The sequence below is a fragment of the Vipera berus genome, assembly GCF_964194415.1.
Source record: "Vipera berus genome assembly, chromosome: 3".
In the NCBI taxonomy this organism is placed as follows: domain Eukaryota; kingdom Metazoa; phylum Chordata; class Lepidosauria; order Squamata; family Viperidae; genus Vipera; species Vipera berus.
In genome coordinates, this window is record NC_138204.1 from 32,197,675 (window position 1) to 32,218,022 (window position 20,348).

Genomic DNA, 20,348 nt, shown 5'->3' on the forward strand with positions numbered 1-20,348 from the left:
TGTCAAATATTTAAAAGTGAGCTTTTTTAGACATTTGTAATACCAAATGTATTACAAATGTCTACCAAAATATATAGTGCAGATTGTTCAGAACCATTGAAAGTTAACGAAGGCATAGAATTTATAATCAGGCTTGGAATTCCAGCCATCACAGCATTCCCAGGGTCATGTGATTATGATCTCGGCACTTGGTGTCACAATTACAACATCACAGTGAGATGAGGTCATGTGATTGTCATTTCCAATAAAGCAAAGCCAATTGGAAAATTACAAGGAAGTTGTAAAATGCTCCTGCTTCCATGGTTTTATTTTGTCCGCCTGTACTCCATGGTGTCTACGCACAGCACCCACCCACAGCATATTAAATATCCAAGTAAAATACCACTTTTCCAGACACCCACATTCTGTCACATGCATTCACATAACATTTCCTGTGTTGTTTGAGTTTTCATTAATTTCCCTGGCATTCTCCATTTCTTTACCACCAGTAATAATAAAAAGCAGCAATTTCATAAATGCTTCTGTGAGTTAGGATTGTTATGTATCCACTGCTGGAATGTATGTTTATCATATTTCCAACAAATAGAATTCTGAAAGCAGAGAGAAGGTGGAAGAAAGGATCAATTAGCATATTTATAAGGCTAAAAATAGCAGGATGAAAAGCTCCTGTGGTCACAGCTGAAGTATACTGGAGCTAGCCATTTGCTGCTTGGCTTTAAATAAATCAAGAGACATCTTCCTCCTCTATCTCTCCTTTTTCCATTGAATATAAAGGAGTTCAGAAAAATTAATAGACAAATGCTAATGATTGATGAACATCTTCAAAGAAATTACATGGGGCAAAATTTCTTTGTGGAAAAACCTCCCTTTTTTCTTCTTGAAATTCATTGTGAGTGCTTTGGCATTTTCTCCATTCCTTAACTCAGAATAGTTTTTGGTATTTTATAATTCATCTGGTCCTAATCGTCTTTATTCATATTCATGTTCATGTTTATATTTATACACAGACACCTCTTGTGCAGGTATGTTACATCCTGGCCTTTGGCCAGTCACTCTGTGTCAGCACAATTCACCTCAAAGGGTGGTCGTGGGAATCACAGAAGAAAGAAGCTGTGTTGAATTGAGTTATTTGTAAAAATAATAAAGGTGGAATACAAATAAATAAATAAATACACTTGTTTTAGATTTGGTTTCAAGCCTTAGGCTTCATTCTAGCTAATCAATTAACCTTTGCAAACAAATATTCTAAAACTTTGACTAAGGGGCTGATTTTTAGGGAATAATTCTAATTACAGCACACTGTCCATATTCATTGTTGCTATCTTGTCACTATTTATTCTTAAACCTAATATACAGTAAGGCTCTTGGTTTATAGCATCTTAAATAATTAAGAATGATTACTATGGCAAAAAGAAATACATTAATGGTAGAATTGCTATGTTGCGTAAATAAAATCTGCTAAGTTTGTAAGCCGCCCTGAGTCTTCGGAGAAGGGCGGGATATAAATGGAATTAAAAAAAAAATCATGGAGTTAGTCTTCCTCATTCACAGTTATGTGGGACCATTTGCCTCCTTAGTTTCTATTCTGTAACAGAGTGAGCGCCTGTTACTCATCCCAGCTTCTGCCAACCTAGCAGTTCGAAAGCACATAAAAATGCAAGTAGAAAAATAGGGACCACTGTGGTGGGAAGGTAACAGCATTCCGTGCGCCTTTGGCGTCTAGTCATGCCGGCCACATGACCACGGAGACGTCCTTGGACAAGTGCTGGCTCTTCGGCTTTGAAACGGAGATGAGCACCGGCCCCTAGAGTCGGAAATGACTAGCATGCATGTGCGGGGGAACCTTTACCTTTACCTTTACCTAGTTTCTATTATGTCCAAATGTTATTTCCATTTTCTCATTATCATCCTCAACTGTGGTATTTTCTAAAGTTCCTGATCATCAATCATGAGTGGCAGCCATGAAATTAGAGGGCAGGCAGTTTACATAGCCAACTAGTTTTACTCTAAACATTTGCATAAGCTGATGGCATAATCAATATATTTTAGTCTGCCATTGGAAGTTGAAATAGTATAGTGGTTAAAAGTCTTGATGAAAACTCAAGAAACATGCTTCCTCTATTGCTGCTTCTATCCTTTGGTGGAATATTTTCTGCCAAGATTCAGCAACTTTTCTTCCTCTTTCCATCATACCTCAGTCTGCCCATCACAATCACAGTATTACTCACACTGCTTCACACTCTTGCCCTCCAAAACGTTCTCCTCCATACCCTGCCAGGTCTTGTCCAGGTTGTATTATATTATTTTTCACCCAGATAATAACTATCAGAGATCAAGCTACTTAGCAGGCTTCTAGGTACTTTTCCATGTGTACATTTTGGTCTAATTTTCTGGTGTTAATTCAGCTTTCAGTTGTTTCTATTTTGTAATCAATCAATATCAATCAGTATAGAACTGGAAGGGAGCATGGAGGTCTTCTAGTCCAGCCCCCTGCTCAAGCAGGAGTCCCTATATCATTTCAAACAAGTGGCTGTCCAGTCTGATGGAGCACCCACAATGTCTGAAGGCAAGCTTTTCCACTGGTTAATTGTCCTCACTGTTAGGAAGTTTGTCCTTAATTCCATGTTGCTCCTCTCCTTGATTAGTTTCAACTGTTATTTCTTGTCTTGCCTTCTGGTGCTTTGGAAAATAAATACACTGATGAAAATTAGTAGCAATAATAATAGTATCCTCTGTAAAGATGCAATAACAGACCATTTCCTTTTTCTCTATTATTCTTTTTCATTAATTACTGTCAATCTTTATTGTTATTATTGTATAGGTTGCCTTACAGTAAGTGCAAGCAACAGCCATTTTGCAATTTTGTTGCAGAAACTAAGTAGCTCTATGGATCCTGACCAAATTACAAATACAGAATGTCTCATAGTTCCTGATTAATCCAAAGCAAAATATATACTTTGGCAGAGATAAAATTGAAGACTAAGTCTCCTGGATGACAGTCTCATTCTTTCTCAACTGACTTATAACATCTCATTATTATCTCAGTATCTTTTTCCAGAACACAGTTGTTAATATCAGTTTAGGAGATGAATGCATTGTATAGATGAATTAATTTATTTGCTAAGAGCCTATCCTATGATTTATATTTTTTCCCCATGTTCTGTGTCTTACATAATGTAACTCTTTAAAATTCGAGCATATGGGAAATTTCTATTACATTAATATAAATTCCATTTAATAAATGAAAACAATTGCTATTCCTATTTAATTAGGCACTAAGGTTCATATTATATCTTCATAAATAGAAAATGGCAAATAAAAAGTTTAATCGTGTAGGAAAAAATATAGTTGGGTACTTTGTTGTCTTTTTATTACTATTATAATGTTCATGAATTAGGAAAGATAAAACATCAAAAGATTTATTGATGAATTAAATTTCTAAATTAGAAATGTACACAATCTGTAGATTAATCAACTATTATTATTCATTTAATTAAAAACCAATTCCAAAAATATATTAAAAGGACATATGTTTATTTTTGGGTGTTATTTTGACTTTAGTTTGTTTCCATAACTAGCATTCTTCAAACCATACTGGTAATTATGGAAGTTGTGAATTTGATTTTGATTGGCTTTGAATGAGATTGGCCTTGTATATGCTATGTTGTTGTTGTTTTGCTGTTTTGGAAAGTTTTAACCTGAATGTAGTCACTCAGATAAATAGACAGACATAGGACTACAACAGATCTGGAGACTCCTGGGATAAAAAACACTATTATAAATGTTCTAGATCAGGGGTATCAAACTGCTGGCCCATGGGCCGGTTTCATCATACCAAAGCCACGCCCACCCCATTGCTGGCAATGCAAAAAGAGTTGTGATATGTCAGAACAGGTCACATGATGTGGCGAGTTTGACACCCATGTTCTAGATATTTCCTTTAAGAATGAGAGGCACCTTTGGTTTATTGAACTTTGAACAAACTTGCATGTCCTTCAGTATCTGATGTTTTTTTAGTTTTTAGTAATTGACAACTAGTACTAAATTGTGTGTATTTTCTTTTGCCTGTCTTGCAAATTGGGGTGGGGGGAAGAGTTGAAAAGCAAATTGAAAGCAGGACAATGTAGATGTTTTTATAACATGCGATTACTACTAAATAGTAGTGATACTACTACTATTACTACTAAACTAATGAGATTTTTACCTGTATGTGAAAACCTAAGCCTTTTCACTACAATTAAACAAATCTTTAATAAATCGGTTTCTCATTTTATCCAAACTAAGAAATCTGTACTTATCCCCAGATTTTGTGCTAAGGGAGGATATATAAATGTATTTTAAACTTTGGTTAACATTGTGAGTTGTTCTGAAGCAGATATTAGCAATATATTAATTTGCACCTTCCAAGAGATTCAATTAACAAAAGGTTTATATTGTTATATTTTATTTTATTAAAGTTAGATTGTATGGATGATTTCAGGACAGAAATAGTAATGCTAGATAAGTTAATCCATAGTTATACAATGAGGTCAAGTCTATTATGTCTAGGCTCTTAGTAGTAATTTATCTGGATGGATGAAAATTGAAGTAACTGTTTTATATGGATTATCCTTATTGCTGGTTCATAGTGGAGAAAAGCAAGGCAGCATAAAAGTTCCCCACTGTTTCTATATATTATTGCCTGGGTTGTGGTTGCATTGTTTAAAAAGATCTTTTATTTCACTCTTCACAAAAGTAAAGGCTCTTTGCTTCCAGCATAGCTCAGTGTTAAGTACTTTTATGTACTCCATCTCATTGCAGTAGAAAACTTCAGGTGAAGTCAACATAATAAATTACCAAATGATATTTAGGTACTTTATAATATGCGCACAGTTTATAGCACACAAATCTCCATGTAATTTTCTTTCAAAAAATTTCAAAGGTCAAGTATGTTAGTCTTTTGCAACAAAGCCAACAAAAAGTGTAGTCCTTTTAGAGTAACTGTTGGTCCTTGAGGGAGTGGAATAAAATAGCCCTATTTAGAGTAGAAAAATAGGGACCACTATGGTGGGAAGGTAACAGCGTTCCGTGCACCTTTGGCGTCTAGTCATGCCGGCCACATGACCACGGAGACGTTCTCGGACAAATGCTGGCTCTTCGGCTTTGAAACGGAGATGAGCACCGGCCCCTAGAGTTGGAAATGACTAGCACGCATGTGCGGGGGAACCTTTACCTTTACTTTACCTTTAGAGTGGCAAAAGTGGAACTTTAAATTATCAATGTTTTTATAAAAACTACTGTATATATATAAAAATAAAATCTAGATCAAATATTTTTTTAAAAAAAGAAAAACCCTTTATTTTCAGGTATATAGAACTGTGCTGGCTAAATATATAAAGGCATTTTTTTAAAAAAAGGAAATTTCATTAAATCTGATCTAGACTAAATTATATAAAGCGTAGAACCTACAAAAGTTCAAATATATTCTTCTTATTTCCAAGTAGATGTATACAGGATTGCATCCTTAGTTCAGTGGATTTACATAAGGATAAGTACATCTGAATATGCAAAGGTCTAAACATAATTCTTGTCTGCAACTCTCCAAGGCATACAGTTCTTTTCCCAGCTCCAAACAATTGGTTGACTACCATTTTTAAACCTTGTCTTTTATTTATTATAATATAGACAGTTATTTCTTATTCTGGATTATGATAGTTATGTACTATAGAGAGCTTTAGGATTTTCCAAGATGAGGAAAAAAGGCATTATTGCTTTGCTTGGGAAAAAATATATGAAATATTTTAATAAGTTAATGTAAGGATAGTGTCTCTATATGTCCTATTTTTTAAAAAGGCTAGAATTTTGTAGCTGAGTCAGAGGCACCGAGCAGAAATATTCAACATAGTTTCTGTGGGCACCAATGCACCTACAGATATTTCTGTGAAAACCACCAAAGTGCCCTGTTTCACCTGCCTGTTTGGGGGTTGTCTTTGAAAAACTATTTTTTAAAAAAATAAAAGAAACATTTTACCAACATTTTATCAAAGTCTAGCATCACCGTTATTTCCAAGAATGTCTGTGGCTCTCCCCCAAAGATTAGAAAATAAAAGTGGCAGTGACTGCAACCCAATCCTCTGTTTGGAGGTATGCCTATTTATCCAAAAAACAAGCTGGACACATTGGAAGCCTAGAAGAGTTGGCAGGATGCAATATCATTAGTTGCTTTCTGGAATTTGGGTGTTTTGGGAGTGACCAAAATCATTTTAACAGGCAGCTGTCTTAATCAATATTTCCTTCCTCTGGCATGGTAGCCATTTTGTGACAGTACCAGCTATATTTATTAAAAAACTGAATTGTTCCCACTGACCTAAAAAATATTCTCTTTCCCTACTCTAGCAGTGCTGGGAGAAATTATCTATTAGTACTCAGCTGCCTCTTTAACTCCTACAGGCATATGAGAGTTCCTCCAAGATGGAACAGTTTATGACTCGCTTCCTTCTGCGGGAGACAATGAACCAGATACAGTCTCTGCAAGTCTCCCTAGAGTGTGCTGCAGATACTATTGAAGAACAGAGTGGCCGAGAAAGGTAAAACAACCACCTGGGCAGTATAGTAGAGGCCAAAAAATTAAGAGTGAGGTTGAACTCAGTTTCTATCATTTTCTAAGTCTCCTCATCTACTCTGTAAAGATTAATTCTACCATATCTACAGTTTTAGGTCCATTCCCCCTGCATTTGTATCTTTGTGTGGGCTTCTTTACTATTCACAAAATAAGCATGCTCCAGATGAGCGCGCTGTTGAAGATGTAAAACCTGTCCTGATTATAGTTGTATTGACTCAATACTATTGGGATACACTAGAACAGGGGTGTCAAACTGGATGTGTCACATGCAGGCCACACCCACTCTGGCTCCGCAAAGGCAAAAAACATCGTGATACGTCACAATTTGTCATGTGAGGCGATCGAGTTTGATATGTCATGCACTAGAACAGGGATCCCCAATCCCCAGTCCGTGGACTAGTACTGGTACTGGGCCATTGCATGCCAGCAACTGGTCTGCACAAACAAGCATACAACCCCCCACTTCCGGTCCACGGAAAAACCTCTCTCCAGGTAACTGGTCCCTGGTGCGCAAAACGTTGGGGACCTCTGCACTAGAAGATACTGTAAATTATCAGTAGAAATCCTGCCTTGTTAATTATTCAACTTGTTAATTGTAGCTGGGGGGAAATAGATACGGTAAGTAGAATATCATTAGAATTGAATCTTAATATCCCGGAAGTAACCCTGAATCTCCCTGAAGTAAAACCTCAGTTGGCAACATTTCTGCAGTAATGTTTTGCATTACTGGAGAATTAAACAGTTAAAAAGAAAGGAAGGTGAATGAGAGCCCACATATTTTAGCTCACATGTATGTTTTAGAGCATGCATGCCTTTTATTTCTCACTTTGTGTTGTTATCATGAAAAATGAGGAATCATGCAAGCAGAATCAGAGATGGCAAGATAGTGATTATTCTTAGGATATGTACTGTCTTGATGTTATGCTTCTTAGGAATAATACGAACAAATCAGAAGTTTTAAATGGTCAACACACTGCAAAAAGATGTGGCCGAAGAATTCAGAAGAACGTCTGCTATTCTCCTACAGATCCATATTCTGGGATGCTGACCACAGGTATTGGCAGCTTTCGTCATTCTGATTCCTGGATTTACATTAGTATGAGCATGCTTTACTGCAGAGAATTAACTGTAAAAAAAAGGCTCAACAATGTTTGAATAGACAAAACGGTACACAAATTATTTGATCAATACCATAGCTAGTTTACATAGTAATAAGCATCACAGGGCAGCCATTGTTTTGAAGGCCAAAAGGTGCTTTTAATGGTCTAATGTGCTCAGTGTGGAGCTGCCCTTGTGCTTCATCTGAGAACTGGAAGTAGTAGAGTGGGATACCTGAGCATAACCATGTAGCACCATTGTAGAAGCAGTTGTATTGGCTGCCACCAGCTGAAGAGTTTTGCTTATAACATAGAAAACTCTAGGCAATTTAGGATCAGGTTACCTGACAGATTATCCTCACCACTTGATCAAAATCATCAGGGAAGGTCCTGCTGTATATCTTAAGATTGCCTGAGGGTCATCTTGTGGTTAATAGTGGCCAGGCCTTCTCTGTGGTTGACCGGAACTCTGGAATGTTTCCCCTGATATTTTTGAGGTGCCTATTTGTTTTTTTCCTTCTCACATACACTTTTATTTATGCATGCATGCATTCAGATCAGTCTTAACTCCTGCTGATTGTTTCCTCCTAGTTTTCAGCTACCAAATGTTTGAGCTACAAAGCTTTTAGCTGTTGACTGGTGTGATGTGATTTTATTGTTATCTTGTTATATAGTATTTTATTACATTTTGTGGTATGTAAAGTGGAAGTGATTCACTTCCATAAAGTTTTTCCATCCTATTGAATCACTGATGCTGAAACCTGTAAAATTGATTCAACTTTACTCTATATAGTGAAGGACTGCCACACTTCGAGGGATCCCTTTTACTAAGGCTTTATTGAAGGAAATGTTCTCTTAAAGTTCTGCACAGCTGTAGTTATGTAAGGCCTCTCAGACTTTTGTTTGTAAAAATGTTTGGAATGATTTTTTTAAAGTAAATAAATGAGATGTCCTTTATCAAAGAACACACTGAGAGAGAAACGTCAGCTGATTAACTATTTTTTCTCCATCACATCTAACTAGACAGTTAGGCTTAACTATGATCTTGAAAACAGCTTGAAAAGCAGCATTTCTGATTTGTGAATAAGCAACATGCCAAGACTTTCCCATATTACTGTTTTCATCACAAGAGTGACATGAGAAAGGATGCTCACTAATGATAATATAATCCCTATAATGGTTTAGCACTTCCCAATCTAGGTTTTGGCTTCTGTTATCTAAAGCATGAAATTATTCAATATTTGTTGTTTTAAGGAAAATATCAGAGAAAATATAGTAATATTCCTTTGTGAACAGGGAGCTGAAGAGGAGTAATATCCTACTAGAATGTTTTTTCTATATTCCATTTGGCTGGGAAAGCTACTTGTCTGTGATTTCAGCTGAGTCTTTTTTTTTTTGTTGGATTACATTCAGGTGTTTGTGTGGAAACTGATAGCCAGTGGCCATCTGAAATTACCCTGCTACAACAACTCATCGGCAAACTGGAATGTAAGGTGGGCCAGCAAATGAAACTGAAAAATTGATAAAATGGGAACTTTATCTTGAAGCATTTTCCCATGATACTGATTATTTGGATTTGAGTGTTTGGAATTGCATCTAAACACACTCAATAACTTACAACATTTTTCCAGTCCTTATTTACTCTTGATATACCAAATGGGCCTTTGGGCATCAAATGTAATAAGATTGTCTCTAGTGACACTTGCCTAGCTTTATCCTGGAACTTAAAAAACTCCTTAGAGATGCTTGACAATTTTATTTGTTCTTGTACTGAGCTTCTATTCTTAATTAGAATTTAATATCATAGCTGGATCAACTTTTAAGAATTACCTTCAATCATACAAAAGGCCTACAACAAGTTTAGGTTACAAATAAATGTTCATGAACCCAAGTTTTAAAATAGGCTCAAAAGCAACCAAAATTAACCAGGGAAGTTTCAAACATCTGTGTATGGCTAGTATGTTCAGACATAATTTCTGAGATATGCAAGAGATATGCATAAAAATGTCCACCTATTTTAAGGAGAACTGTAAATGACATTTTAAATCAGGTTATAAAAAATGGCTTTTTCTCTATTGCCAGAATTGTCCATGGATGGAGAAATGTTGCTTGCAGAGTACAGAATTATTTATGCAGCTCTCTATATATCAGTAGTAATGTGACAAATGTGACAAATAGATGACAGACTATTTGAATGATCTCTTAGCCTTTCCCATCCTGGCATTCCCCAGATGTGAGAAGACTATGACCCCTAGACTGCCTAGCCAGCATGGCCAGACTATTAAAAGGGCATAATGAAATGATTGTGAATGCCTAATGAAAAGGACAATTATGTGAAATCAATTATGTATCTCAACTACTCTGTAACTTATTTCCTTTCATAATAATTCTGAATTTCTTAGGGTCCAAGGCTGGAGCCTTTGAAATATAATATGGTCTGCAAAGGAACAGATTCCGTGAGTTTCTGTACTGTGCTTTTTGTTTATTTGATAGTGCATGATGATGCACTAGAAACAAGCCAATTCATATATTAGAACTGTATTAATAGAAATAATTAGATAGATAGATAGATAGATGATAGATAGATGATAGATAGATGATAGATAGATAGATAGATAGATAGATAGATAGATAGATAGATAGATAGATAGATAGATAGATAAATAAATAAAAATAATTCATATATTGGTTGCTATACAAGAAAAAAATCAGCAACCTCTGAGGATAAAAGAAAGGCTACTATAGATTACTTTACCATATTGCAAGGATTTTGAAAGGTGAAGCTTGTTGTACTACAGTTTGGCAAACATGGGGAAATGTGTATGCATTCTATCCCAACTTTTAAAACTCTAATCATTTTGTCCCCAAGTCCTGACCCTGATGCCTTTTCCACTGCATTTGCTTTGGAAATGCAGAACAACTGGTTGCCAATTGGCTAGAGTTTCCACCTTGTCCTATGTGCTACTCCTGCCATTTCTTCCCTCTCTCCAGAAATAAAAGCCTTAGTTGTCTTAATTTCCCTCCCCCCATCTTTCCTGATCAATTCTATTAATTGTTCTGATATATCCAATGTGGATATTCTATTCCCCCAACCCTTTGAGGTAGTCTAGTAGATTGGGCAAACGGGGAGAATTCTAAGTGTGATTCCACTTTTTTGAGTCTTCCATTGGAATTCTGAGAAGGGAGGATAGCTGGCCAATTGGCAGGCAGAGATGATACTAGTAAAATATGATTGTCAGGCTGGATGTGGATCAAGAATACTTACTTTTAGTGGGTGAGCCTTTAGAGTTATTCCTGAACTGCATTGTATTTCTAACTCCATATTGATAGAAATTTCAAATTTTCTCTCCTTTGGCTATCTCTTTCCCATTCCCCATTTTGGCAGCACATCTTGGTGGCACAGAGACAGATCTCAGTGGCAGAAAGTGGATTAGTGGCATTTTGCCAAATTCTCCAAACCTACACAGAAACCACAGTTGGACAGAGCAGTTGCCTACAGTAAGTCTCCAAGAAAATGATTTTTCATAGGTTGTTTGGATGAGATGTATATTTAGAAAAAGATAGCAAAGCTCTCTTTCTTCAGCATTATGAACCTTACTTTTCTCTCAATAATTTAAAGGAAACTATTTATGTTTATGGAGTGTTGTTTTATACGCTAATCCCGATATCCATAAAGTTCACTTTCCAATAAACGGCTCCATAAAGTAGATGGATACTGAAATACAAGAGGCAGACTCTTTACAAAGATGTACTCTTGCTTCTTCTGTACAGTTGAAATAGAAACTCGGAAAACAAATATATGGTTTGTAAGGGTGTGCTCATGTGGCTTTGAGTTCAGTCCCATCCTGTTCTTCGTAGTGCTATCATTATAAAAACTGCTCACGAATATTCTAGGTAATTGAAACATGCTACTAACTGCCTGAAATATAGCTGCAAATAGAGTGTGACCTTACCAAAAAAAAGCAAGAAACAACCTCAATTAATGCTTCATTTAGTACCATTTAAGTGTACACACAGACACATTGAAATGAAGAAAATTAATCTGATTTCAAATTGGGATATTAACCCATCTTTATAGTTTATTGGAATGTTCAGTCTACAGTTAACAACTGTAGGACAAAATAAATTCTGGAACTCAAGAGTCTCTACGGATTCTGAAGAAACTAAATTAAATGCTGATTTTCATTCAGTATGGAAATTATTATGCATGATGTTTGCTTTGTTGTTGGGATGCTATCTTATGATTATTTTGAGGATTTTCTGTGCTTGTTTTGGTTCATTTTGTGTATGCTGTGAGCCTCCCAGAGACAGCTGGAGTTGAAGCAGCACTCAAACCGAATGAATAAAACATATAACTTCTACAGTAGAGTTACATCTGCGCTCAACATTAAACTACTGCACAAAACACCAGCTCAGTATCATGTTCTGTCCCCTCAATCTTTTCCCCTATTAGGTACTTTTGCTAGTCTCCAGGGGCATCAAAGTATGTATTTCTCCAAATCACTCTCTGCCACTCTCTAGGTGACTATAAGAAAAACCAGTAAACATTATCAGGGGATGAGGCAGGGAGGGGGACAATGTGAGGGTAGCATTTTTAGCAGTAGTCTTGGGACAAATATAACTACTGTGATCTATTTGTTTAATGGGTCATACTAAGTTAAGTTTCAGAATAGTAGATTACTGTTAATGCAGAATATTATTATATCTCTTTGTCTTGGAAATCAAGTGAAGAGTGGCCTTTCAGATAAAAACTTCAGATTCTGTTACTTATCTTACCTTTGTATCAGTTTCATGCACCCATGATCCCATGCCATCCCATCCCACACCAATTTCTTTCTGGTTCACTTATGGCAAAAGAGAAACTGCTCTAGTGTGAGTTTTCAAGCAGAATACTTGGAGTTCAATGTTCCAAAGGCAACTGCAGTGAGGACAAATTATGAGCTGGTGTGGGATGGATTCTGAAGGCTATAAAATGGTGGTGGTGAGGGAGGGACCTCCATTGTATATATAGACTGGGTAATTAATTTCAGCACCATAACATGCTACATGTTCCTTTACAAAGAAATAATTAGTAATGAAATATAATTTAAAACAATGAATAATAAAAAATGAAAATAATTTTCTTTTCTTTGAGGGTAGTAAAAGAAATTCATTCATGAATCATTGAGGAGGAGGTAGAAGAGTGGGCTGATTGTAGACACTGGCATCCTATTTATATACACAGCATGGTTTATGATATATAGTAATAATATTTTTTCTTAATAACTTCCCTTTTTTGCTTTGCAGTGTGTCTGCCCACAAACTGGCGAGTGATACCTCCTTCATCCTCTATGAATTATGGCAAGATGTAGAATCTTGGAGAAGGTGATTCCTAAAAATCATCAATAACTTATATCGAGGCTAAATACAATTCCACAAAAGTGATTTACATTTTTATGAGCAAAACGGGGTATGTGCATGTGAAAGATTCCTGTTAGGTTGAGCAAAATTCAGACATTCAAATATACAAAACCTGCTAATTGTTGTCCTTAGATGCAGAAAATGCCTGTCACTCATTTTTAAAATCTTTTTTTTAAATTGTTTTTAGCCATCTGCAGTCAGATAATAGTAAGAGGTTCCAGCATGCCATCACTGATTTTTTGGATGCTCCAGAGCTCTTGACCACTATGCTGTTCCCAGGTAAGATAATGCGTAGTGATTATGTATCATCAAGTCCATGTCAACTCTTAGCAACCACTTAGATTTTCTCCATGAAATGCTTAATAAACAGCTGATTTTCAGTTTCCTCTGGTGAGCAAAACACAAGTTTTGACACTGTGACCGTTCTCAGTTTGATAAGACATATTTTAAGAATTAGCAACGTTTTCAGGCTATGGTCATAATTGTGCAATTTTACACCTTTGGTGAGATGGGTGGAAAAATAAGTTTAATAACTAATTAGCTAAATAGAAATATAGCCAGACTGTAAGCCATAATTATTAAGCCATGTTAAGCTTAGTACATTGTATCTACATGGAAAAAAGGCTTATTTTAAGTCTAAAACCTGTAGATTATGAGGTCAAGAATCATGTATTACAACTTAGTGTAAACTGGTTTGCCTCTTTAAAGTTTGTAAATGTTTTCATTTCTTCCTTTAGCTTCCTGGTGGATTATGAATAATAACTGAGAGCAACTCATAATGTCTCAACGCAACCAGCATGTGATGGATCAAGCAGCATCTTTCCAATACAGCCTTCCTTCCAGAGGTGCCCATTCTTGTCCTACCCTCTGCGATGTTATTTTCTTTTTCTGTATAAGTGTGGAATGCTTCCTTTCTTCTGTAGACATGTAAACAAGATGGCCTTGTCATCTTTCCTGAACATGACTTATACCCACCTTTCATTCTAACATATAATTTTCATTCAGACCTGTATTATAGCCTTGCTTGCCCTTTTGGCTATAAGAAGTGACTATCCCTGAAGCATGATAGTAATGCAACAATTGATTGTCCACAAGTGCTGGTGCACAAAGGGAACAAAATTAGAACATTGGGCACGGTGAGTGTAAAGGCTGAAGGAGGAAGTCATCAATATGTGGGTTTTTTTACATCACAAGAAAATATAGCAGGATCTACTTCCCATGTCATTGAATTTCATTTGAAATGAAGCCATCAGTTAATATAGTGCCTGGGTGATCCTGTCTGGAATTTGAATTTTTCCAGAACTCTTACCAGATTTGCATTCTAGATGCTATATTGGGTTTGCACAAGTTTCAAAATTCAGAATTCAATTTTGAATTTAGAAATGTGTATATGTTTCAGCAAATATGTTTGAAGATAGATTCCCTGGTACAGTGCTAGTCTGGAAGTTTGCAGTCCAGATGTGAATTCTAATCCATTATTTGAAATTCTTTCTGTTTTTCATTTTACCTTTAAAAGCAACTCCTCTTGGTTCTGGTATTTTTTGTGGGGTTTCTTTTTGCAAGTTTAAAAAGTTTTAATTGGCATACTGTTAAAATCTTGACTGCTTTTCTATTTAACTTTCCATGATTTGTAAGTCTCTCAGAGTCTCACTGGGGAAATGGGCAGCAAATAAATTTAATAAATAAAAAAAACAAAAGCAATTATAATGAACAAAAATGTAGGCTGAATGTGGGAATGCTTTCATTTTACAGTCTGGCTGAGCAGTCTGACAGCATATTAAGTAGAATAATGTTATGTTACATATTTTTGACTGCATAAATATATCAAATATCAGCTGAGATATATAAAATTGGAAATTTAAATAAATATAATGTGGAATATAAATTTAAAGGAATAAACAGTTGGTAAGGATTTCACAAGCAAGCAAGCAAGCAGCCTTGCGCAGATTAAAACTGTTTAAATTTATTCTTTTTTCTAAGAACTGTAAGTTTTTGAGATGAAAGTTACGAGTGTGCAACATATCCAGCACCTTCTTTAAATTTTAATTTAAAGGTCAAGTTGGGAAAGAGAGATTAATTTTGTGGAATATGCTCATGATCTCATGATTCAGGCAGTCTCTGACTGGCTGATCTTTGGTAATGTGCAATCAAGCACCACCTGTACTATTATAAATAGTTTATTATATTTATTGATTATAAATAAAATGGAGCTAAAAATAAGAATTTTGCACGCTACCTGGAAAAGAGGAATTGCTTTCTCAGAAATGGTACTTAGATGTTATGCCATTTGTAAATGATTTTATATTTTATGAATGTTTCTTCTGTAAGAATGGGGAAATTGTTCATTTTTAAATAAAATAAGTTGCAATGCAAGGATGTAAAACAGCTTTGTAAAATTAATAAAAGCCTGATTATTTAACATTATTTCTGTGTATATGTAATTAGTAATCAAAACACGGTTGTATCCTCTACTTTTCTTGTCTCATAATAAACAATTCTGTACTCCTGCTATAGCCTGGCTAAATTTTACTCTGTTCCTTCTGATTAATCTTCCTAAATTTCTTCATGTGAAAATAGCAGCTAGAGAAAGTCTAATGAAATTTCTTCCCCCCCAAAATGTTGTCTCATATTCTTTAATAAAGATTGATGTGCTTAAGGGTTGTTTTTTGTTTAATTTTATTTTTTTGTAAACTGTTTCTCTTGAAGACATGTTGCTTTTTTCAGTAGAGGGCAAGACGAGAGATAGGTAAACATTTGTTGTCTTAAGACCTGCACTAAACATTTTCATTCCTGCCAATCTTCAATATTTAAGATAGTTTGTTGATGAACTGAATAGGTGCTGTCTATTGTGTTAATAGATCTTTATGTTTCTGTGAGCAAACATCCTTCCAACTGTCTTCACCCCTCTGATTTCCCACACATTAATTAAATCCAAGAGAAATGATTGTGACATATTTTCTCCCATTAGGGGACAACAGCAGCACTCTCCCACAGTTCCGACAATAATAAGTTAAAAAAAACTCCACCAAGAGTAAGTCAAATAATGTTCTCCAATATCTTGGGATTAGGTAGTAAAATTGAAAACTCTTACAAAAGATTTTTTTACAAAGCAGATTACAATACATCATTAAGACATTATGCAAAATTTACTAGGGAACATATGGTAGAATATCCCCTTCTATTTGGCCCTGAATCATTCTCTCACGGAAAATTGATTTTTCTTTTGAACCACAGTGAATCAGTTGTTCTACAACTTAGTAGCACTAATGTTTGCAATTAAATATCACCTGAGTCTTATCTTTTTAGGAGCTGTATTGTCTGTTCTATGTCCTAGTTCTAAGACAGGGTAGAAAAATCAATGGCTATTAAATTCACATCCATCATTTGTCCTGGTTAGACCAGGCTGCAACTGTGCAATCATTCTTCATGAGATAAGGCAGTCAAACAATGCTTCTTTCTTAAGCTCTCAAGTGCTATACACATTGTCAGATTGTCCATTTATCAATACATCCCTATATCTTTCCAGAAGAAAAAGACTTTTTTTTTGCAAGAAAAATCAACCCACATTGATTTACAAAATTGCTGCAAGAAAATGGATTTACATTGGTAAACTGACAGTGATCTAGCAGCACATATGAAAGTTTAGGCTTTGAGTTTTTTTTTAAACTCAGAAATCCAGGTGGAAGAAACTTTGCAGGTCAATCTCTCCAATGTATTGCTCAGTGCCAGGATGGTAAAAGTAAGTGCTTATACAGTAAGACTTCCCAACCTAATTCCCTCCAGGAATGCTGAAATTGCATTTCCATTATCTAGCACATAAAGTTGGAGTAGCTAAGAATTACAATCCCAAAATATCTGAAGTTGAGAGACTGTTGTGATGAAGACAAGATTAGCTACTTAACAGCAATTCTTTGAGCAACCATTTATGAATTCAACATGAGTTGTTATTGCCCCAGTGAGAATATTCTAGAACTTCAGAATTAGTTGTTGGCAATCCTGTCTCCCTAGCATATCATGTGACTAAGCAGGCTCCTTCAGAACTCCTTCAGTTTCTAAAACCAACACAGAATATCTGAAGATACACTGAAATCATTTGAGATCTAGCATGATAGAAAGATGGATCCAAAGATAACCATTAAAAAGGAAGTATCCAGTTTTTTCTTGTGATTTCTTATTTACATATATGTATGAGCAGCATATTTCTTAATTATAACTAAAGGTGACTAAGGACAAATCATCCAGTGTTTGTTTTGTCTAGAGTACGTCTGCTGCAATCAATAGTCCTAGATAATAATAATAATAATAATAATAATAATAATAATAATAATAATAATAATAATAATAATAATAATAATAATAAGAAGAAGAAGAAGAAGAAGAAGAAGAAGAAGAAGAAGAAGAAGAAGAAGAAGAAGAAGAAGAAGAAGAAGTTGGAGGGGACCTTGGAGGTCATCTAGTCCAACCCCCTGCTCAGGCAGGAAACCCTATACCATTTCAGGCAAATGGCTGTCCAGTCTCTTCTTAAAAACTTCCAGTGTTGGAGCATTCACCACTTCTGGAGGCAGGTTGTTCCACTGGTTAATTGTTCTAACTGTCAGGAAGTTTCTCCTTAGTTCTAGGTTGCTTCTCTCCTTGACTAGTTTCCATCCATTGCTTCTTGTCCTGCTTTCAGGTGCTTTCGAGAATAGCTTGACTCCCTCTTCTATGTGGCAGCCCCTGAGATATTGGAACACTGCTATCATGTCACCCCTCACCCTTCTCTTCATTAAACTACACATACCCAATTCCAGCAACCATTCCCTATATGTTTTAGCCTCCAGTCCCCCAATCATCTTGGTTGCTCTTCTCTGTACCCTTTCTAGAGTCTCGTCATCTTTTTTACATCGTGGTGACCAAAACTGGATGCAGTATTCCAGGTGTGGCCTTACCAAGGCATTGTAAAGTGGTATTAGTACTTCACTTGATCTTGATTCTATCCCTCTGTTAATGCAGCCTAACACTGTGTTGGCTTTTTTGGCAGCTGCAGCACACTGCTGGCTCACATTGAAGTGATTGTATACTAGGACTCCAAGATCCCTCTCACAGTTACTACTATTGAGCAAGGTACCACCTATACTATACCTGTGCATTTGATTTTTCCTGCCTAAATGTAGAACCTTACTTTTTTCACCATTGAATTTCATTTTGTTAGATAGCACCCAGTGTTTGAGTCTGTCCAGATCCTCCTGTATTTTAAGCCTATCTTCTCGAGTATTGGCTATTCCTGCCAGCTTGGTGTCATCTGCAAATTTGATGAGTTCCCATCTACCCCCTCATCCAAATCGTTAGTGAAGATATTGAAGAGCACTGGGCCCAGAACAGAGCCCTGGGGCACCCCACTACACACTTCCTTACATGTAGATGCAGTTCCATTGAGGACCACACGCTGAGTACGGCCTGTCAGCAAGCTATGAATCCATCTGGTGGTGATGCTATCTAACCCACATTTTTCTATCTTATCAAGTAGTAGGTTGTGATCTACTTTATCAAATGCCTTACTGAAGTCCAAGTAAATTATATCTACAGCATTCCTCTGGTCCACTAATTTTGTCACTTGGTCAAAGAATGTAATAAGATTTGTCTGGCATGATCTGTTTTTGACAAACCCATGCTGACTTTTAGTGATGACTTTGTTTGCATCAAGGTGTTTGCTGATTTGTTGTTTGATTATCTTTTCCAGAATCTTCCCAGGTATTGAGGTCAGGCTGATAGGTCTGTAGTTTCTTGGATCTATTTTTTCCCTTTTTTGAAGATGGGAACTACATCAGCTCTCTTCCAGTCCTCTGGTAGTTCCCCAGTGCTCCAGGATCTTTGAAAAATATAGTTCAGTGGTTCTGAGATCACGTCTGCTAGTTCCTTGAGAACTTTGGGGTGTAATCCATCTGGTCCTGGTGATTTGAACTCGTGTAGGCTGGACAGGTGTTCTTACCATTTTCTTGCCTATCTTAACTTGCGTTTCTGTTCTGCTTTTTATGGCACTGGTTTTGGTAGGTTGGACTGTTTTTTCCCTTTGTGTAAAGACAGATGCAAAAAACGAGTTAAATAGTTCTGTTTTCTCCCTATTGCTTGTCACCTTCTTTGAAGATGAAGGTAGATGGCTGAATCCAGATTGTTATTTAGTAGAACTCCAAAACTAGAAAACTCTGGAGTGAGCTTGGATAAGAAGAGGCCATATATTTTGATCCATTTATAATTAAATCTGACAGTTTCCACTGGAGAAATACAATACTGAAAGACTATGCTTTTAGATGGGCCAAGATGTAATCAAATTGCAACTTGCTGATTCTCCTTAATCTTTGCCAGGGCTTTGGTCAAGTGAGAAAGGGCAGAAAACTATATTTGTTTCAAGAAAAAAAACTGTCATTGAGCAGCTGTGATCTGTCCCATTTCGTCTGTAAAGGTTAGGTGTTTACAACTTGTTATTTTGTGGTGCAAACAGAATTTTTTCATTGGGGTAGATTTCTTGTTTCATTGTGGGGCATAGAAAGTAACTGGCATTGTATGTGTGTACAGGTTTGTAGAGGTATTGGAACATTAGAAAAACCACAAGAGACTACCTCATGTCAACTGGGTTTCTTACTAATTCCAAGATATGTGCTGGCTGGGGTTGAAACACAAATAGGAGAAATACTAAGAATCTCCAGGCTGACCGGTGAATATCAGTCTCAGTGGATATCAGAAGACTGAGTTTCTGGCTTTAGACCATTGTGGAAGTTCCTTGCGCAAAGTGGAGGAATCTGTAGAGTTTGCCAAACCAGTACACAAATCATGTGGCAATGGCAGCAGTAAAGATCAGCTGCTTGGGACTTCTGGTTTTGCATGGTAGCAACAGGTAATAGGCTTGTGGATTCTCCACACACCCCGTGGCTAATTTCACCCTGCCTGGGGATCCTAAATGGGTCTAAGTCACCCTGGAGAGGCGATGAAGAAAGAAGGGTGCTCCAGAAATTCTGGAATGGCAGCGGCCATTTCGTTCAACTTGAGGAAAGCCTTCTAACCCAACAGGAGAAAGGCTGGCTGTATTGCATCAACCAGCCCAAGCTACTAGCAACCGAAGTCCAAAAGCACTAACCAGCACAACTGTGAACAGTGTGTCTGAAACTGTGTGAGGAATTCAATCTTCTCTTTTCTATTCTACATTTAATTTCCTGGAAAACATCTCCAAGAAGCAAAATACCTCCAAAAGGGAAGCAGGGGGATTTCCATCCCAC

General features: G+C 36.4%; 1 protein-coding gene across 1 annotated transcript in view; it reads left to right on the top strand.

Moving 5' to 3' along the window:
• The window catches only part of NECAB3 (N-terminal EF-hand calcium binding protein 3), a gene marked incomplete at both ends in the record, with an annotated part of 104,335 nt that extends 90,471 nt beyond the window's left edge, over positions 1-13,864 (top strand). Inside the window, 8 exons of the mRNA XM_081324736.1 lie at positions 6,430-6,566; positions 7,534-7,655; positions 9,112-9,191; positions 10,101-10,154; positions 11,084-11,196; positions 12,985-13,062; positions 13,286-13,377; positions 13,836-13,864. Coding sequence (XP_081180862.1) covers positions 6,430-6,566; positions 7,534-7,655; positions 9,112-9,191; positions 10,101-10,154; positions 11,084-11,196; positions 12,985-13,062; positions 13,286-13,377; positions 13,836-13,864 — 705 coding nt within the window. The remainder of the gene's footprint in view (positions 1-6,429; positions 6,567-7,533; positions 7,656-9,111; positions 9,192-10,100; positions 10,155-11,083; positions 11,197-12,984; positions 13,063-13,285; positions 13,378-13,835) is intronic.
• Between the last annotated feature and the right edge of the window lie 6,484 nt (positions 13,865-20,348).